The 4470-nt window shown below is 36.7% G+C and overlaps 1 protein-coding gene across 1 annotated transcript in view; it reads left to right on the top strand.

Moving 5' to 3' along the window:
* LOC108575045 (putative transcription factor SOX-15) overlaps window positions 1-4470 on the top strand; it is a 54431-nt gene that overhangs the window by 20728 nt on the left and 29233 nt on the right. Inside the window, exons 2-3 of the mRNA XM_017937749.1 lie at window positions 231-414; window positions 2353-2623. Of these exons, the coding sequence (XP_017793238.1) occupies window positions 231-414; window positions 2353-2623 (455 nt within the window). The remainder of the gene's footprint in view (window positions 1-230; window positions 415-2352; window positions 2624-4470) is intronic.

The following is a 4470-nucleotide window of genomic DNA, read 5'->3' as shown; positions in this document are numbered from 1 at the left end:
AAAATAATTTTCTCAGACTCTGGATCGCTCTTTCAACAGCGTGATTTATCAGAGAAAAGCGGCGTGTATCGTCGTTCACATGACAAACAAGCATTCGTTGGAGCGAAACGATACACGGGCCGCGTGAACGCGCACCGGATGCGTGGCGATTTTACCGTTAAACCGTAGAGGACCGCGTGCCATTCTAAACGGGACTAATGATTAATAAATCGATTTCTCCGAATTTATAGGATGCTGGATAATTATGACAGGGGTGAGGTGACACCACCGCCGGTGAGCAGCTATGGCGGTTCCCCTGGACTCTTGGCACTTCATTCCTCGCTTTATGCGACACCCACGTCGAGGGCCTACGACATCGAGTCGAATATCGACGGCAACGACAGTTCCATGCCCATCGATACCCAAATCATTTCGGTACGTAAAGCTTTTAAATCTTAAAGGTGAATTTAAACCTTGCCGATCGAGGCGAAGAGATTGTTCGGTGAAATAAGGCTCGCATATTTTTCATTTACCGAACGCTGTTTCCGTTCGAACGTGACGCGCGCACACCTACGTCCCGACTATTTTACAGCGTTCCTCGCGTTGTTGCCCGCGAGAGTCGAGGAGAAATAATACGGAAGGGAAACCGTGCCTCGAACTACGCGGTTACCGCGACCGTTTTTCTTTCCTGGAAACGAGTTTTTCCAAGTTTTCAGCAGAACGGTGGCATTTTTTTTTTTTTTTTGTTACTTAGTTTTTATTTTATTTTCGACTCGTGATGGTTGAATTGAGAAAAGAAGAGAATTGAAAAACAGAAAGTAAGGAAATGGAGATTTACAGACGAGTATTATGAATGGTTTACCATTTTAAGAGCATCATTGAGGAATTTTTAAATTTTGTTAATTCTGCTTTATTTCAAATTCGTTTTGATTGATTTAAGAAGAAATGGAAAGTAAAGAAACTGGAGATAGAAATGGTGATTACATGATAAGTATTGCGAATGGTTTACTTTTTTAAGGACATCATTGGGGAATTTTTTAATTTTGAGGGAGAATGGTGAAATTTTTAGTTTTATTAGTTATATTTTCTTCGATTCTGAATTCATGACGATTAAATGACGGGAAAAGGGAACTGACAAATGGAAAGTACAGGAAACGAAGATAGAAATCGTGATTAAAAGATGAGTATTGCAAATGGTTTGGAATTTTTTGTTTCTTTGGTGTAAATATACAGTGTTTTTGCAACGACTGTTCCAAGTTTAAAGCGCTTTCTTGTTTGCAACACCTTCTTCCCCTTATATTCTCGCGAAAGTGTACGTATCACCTGCCTTTGGAATCGCGACCCATCAACTGCAACTCGCAGACGTCTCATCGGTCCCACGAGGGTTCAATATTTATCATCCTATCTTTCGTTCATTAAGCTATCAGCCGTCATTAACGTGCGATAAATTATTTCCACGTTTCTTTCGAGTCCCGCGCATTATTCATTTTCATTATATTACAATGCCGATTCTAACGAGAGTCCGCCAACGTTAGAACAGCAGCTTTTACCCAGCAACAATCTACCGCGTACGAGCACCGTTCATTAGTTAGGCCCGATTAATATCCCGCGGTAATTACGTATTAATGGAATCACAAAATATCGAGCGCGACTTTCACCTGTTTTGGTTAATAAGCGTGTAATTATTGGGAAGGGTCGATCGATGGATCATTTTCATTGACTAATTGAACGTCCTGATCGACTCGTGATCGAAGATGAGAAATGTGAGGAACTGGAAGATACGGAGAACTGGAGGAAATTAGAAAAAAGTAAGAAATTGGTAATCGAGAGAACGAAAAATTGAGGAAAAATATGGAAAATCAGAAATAATAGAAAATTTAGAAGAAAGTGTAAGATTGGGAAATTAAGAAATCGAAAGAAGTGAGACATCGAAAATAATATAAATTGAAAGAAAAAATGAGAAACAATGAAAAAATTGGAAGAAATTAAAGGCGGAACAATCATAAAATCATACAATAGTAATCTAGACTGAATATCTGAAACCGCCTATTAGGAATTTAGAATAGAGAATTAGAAACCTAAAATAATTGTTCCTAGTTACGTATTACGGATCTAGAATAAAGACCTGAAATCACTTATTAGAAATCTAGAATAGAAAAATTGGGAACTTAAAATAGTTGTTCCCGATCATGTATTAAAAATCATAAATAAAGATCTGAAATCACTTATTATGAATTTAGAATAGAAAATTGGGAACTTAAAATAGTTGTTAGTAATCACGTATCAAAAATCTTAAATCGCTTACTAGTTGTCTAGAATAAAAAAATTGGGAATTTTTGGAATTGAAATCAAAAATTGGAAAACGATTTTCAGATACCGGGAATGTTGAGCGGCCCAGCACAACAGCGACTGGAGGACATGTCCTGGCTGGCTTCCGGTCCGTCGCTGGAATATCAACAAGGCATCTCGCCGATTCCCGCAGGAGTGAAGATGTGCCATCCAGGCAGCACGGCCCAGAGGAGCCTGAAGGAGCAACGGATACGTCGCCCGATGAACGCGTTCATGGTCTGGGCAAAGGTCGAGCGCAAGAAATTGGCCGACGAGAATCCCGATCTCCACAACGCCGATCTCAGCAAGATGCTCGGTAAGTTCACCTTCGATATTCGCTCGACTTTCTGCCTGGCTTCTTTCTTACTTTCGACAGTTTCAAATTCATCTCTTATAGCAAACGAAATATTATCTGAAATTTTTCTACACCATAGATCACTCGGATCGTTCAAACTTTCAGCTGTTTTAAATATCAAACTTTTTTTAGTTTATGTTTACTTTTAAACATTCTTTTATTGTGCATTTTTAATATGGGCAAAATTTTGGGAAAAGTTTTTGTTTTACTTTACTGCACCGTATGTTTAGTTTTTATTCAAAGTGATATTTTAATTCACTTTAATGATACTTTAAAACAAATGATGTTTAATGAAATAACGACTATCTATGCTTTGTTGCATTTTTCTCATTTCAAGGTATATTTTTTTGTACGAGAAAGTACAAGGATTATGGGAAATGAAATTTAAGAGTACCACTGATTTACAATAAAATGCAAAGTGGAATATTACAAACTTTAAATTGATCTCTTTACACAAGGGAATATTCTGTGGAATATTTATAGACATTAGAAAAGTCTTATTTGGGTTTTGCAATTTTATTTGCATAGAAAAATAACGAGGGCATAATTAATCTTTTTTCATAAACAACAGGGCAATATTATACAGGAAAAAGTAGGTCTACATATATTTAGTATATCGTTATAAATGATATGCTTATAAGTAAATAAACTCGAGTAAAACAACGCTGATATTTTCATTGTATGAACACGCGATGAATATATCTGATTCGATGATCGAGCAACGTCTAATGAAGTGGGTTACTGAATATTAAATAAAAGGAAGAAGCGTGTTTTAAATAGAGACAGAAGCATCGGCGTAGAAAAAGCGTTTTTCTCTTGGAAAGGGGTCGCGAGACAGCTCTGGGAATAAGAAAGTCGGAAAACTCTCTTCGTGCCGGTGTGTTGTTATTAATTTAATTACTCGTCACGTGATCAACGTGAATAGAGATACAAACAGGCAGAGAAAACGCAATAATCACGTCAAACGAATTTTCCTCGCGATGAAACTTCCGTTTACTTCGTTAAAAAGACTGCACAGACTAAATTATTCTTTTATTTTGTTAGATTAAGTAATACGTTTGTTCACCTCTCGAGAAATAACGAGATTGAGAAATATATACGATACGAGACATTGTCGATATCTTGAATATTTCACAAAAATCAGTCTCTTTGCATGTTTGATTTTTATTTATTCTAAATTTTACAAAATTTTATCGAGAGAAAATTATTTCAAAATACGTAAAAGGAAGAAGTAAAAATACGCATGTTCCAGTTTTTAGTAATAAAATGAACAAATTACTCGGCAAATGGTAGAAAGTAATAGGATAAAATGTCTATATATCGTTAATTATGTATGTTTTATAAAACAAAAAAAGGTAATAATAATAATTAATGCTTTTCTAAGAAGATATGAATAACTTAATATTTACTGGAAGTAATTCTGTTCGCTTCGAATCTGTAATGAGCTCGATAGAAATGACGGCGGAAATAAAAGAACTGCAAAAGTTAGACGAAGATGGCGGTTCTATGGTCTTTCTTCTCATTCAGTCGTTTTAATTAGACTTGCGCGAGCAAGCATGGTCGAATGTTTCGAGGTGACTATTTCCCGTGGCTATAAGCACGCAGTTTTATGCCCATCGGAGAAAATTACAAAGATATCGAGTAGCGCAATTTAATACGTCGTAAATTCACCGTTGCGACTGGACGTGTGCTCGCTTCCTTACGTAGGTGCCAACGTAGTGCATTAATATTAAAAGGCATATGCGCGATTGGAAGTCAAGAGGTTGAGCCTTCCATCGTCGTCGCGATTTTTTCGATTAAAGCTTCTC

This window comes from Habropoda laboriosa, unplaced genomic scaffold, assembly GCF_001263275.1.
Source record: "Habropoda laboriosa isolate 0110345459 unplaced genomic scaffold, ASM126327v1 scaffold204, whole genome shotgun sequence".
Classification (NCBI taxonomy): Eukaryota; Metazoa; Arthropoda; class Insecta; order Hymenoptera; family Apidae; genus Habropoda; species Habropoda laboriosa.
Note: the sequence above shows the minus strand (reverse complement) of the source record. Positions and strands in the feature narration are given on the sequence as shown.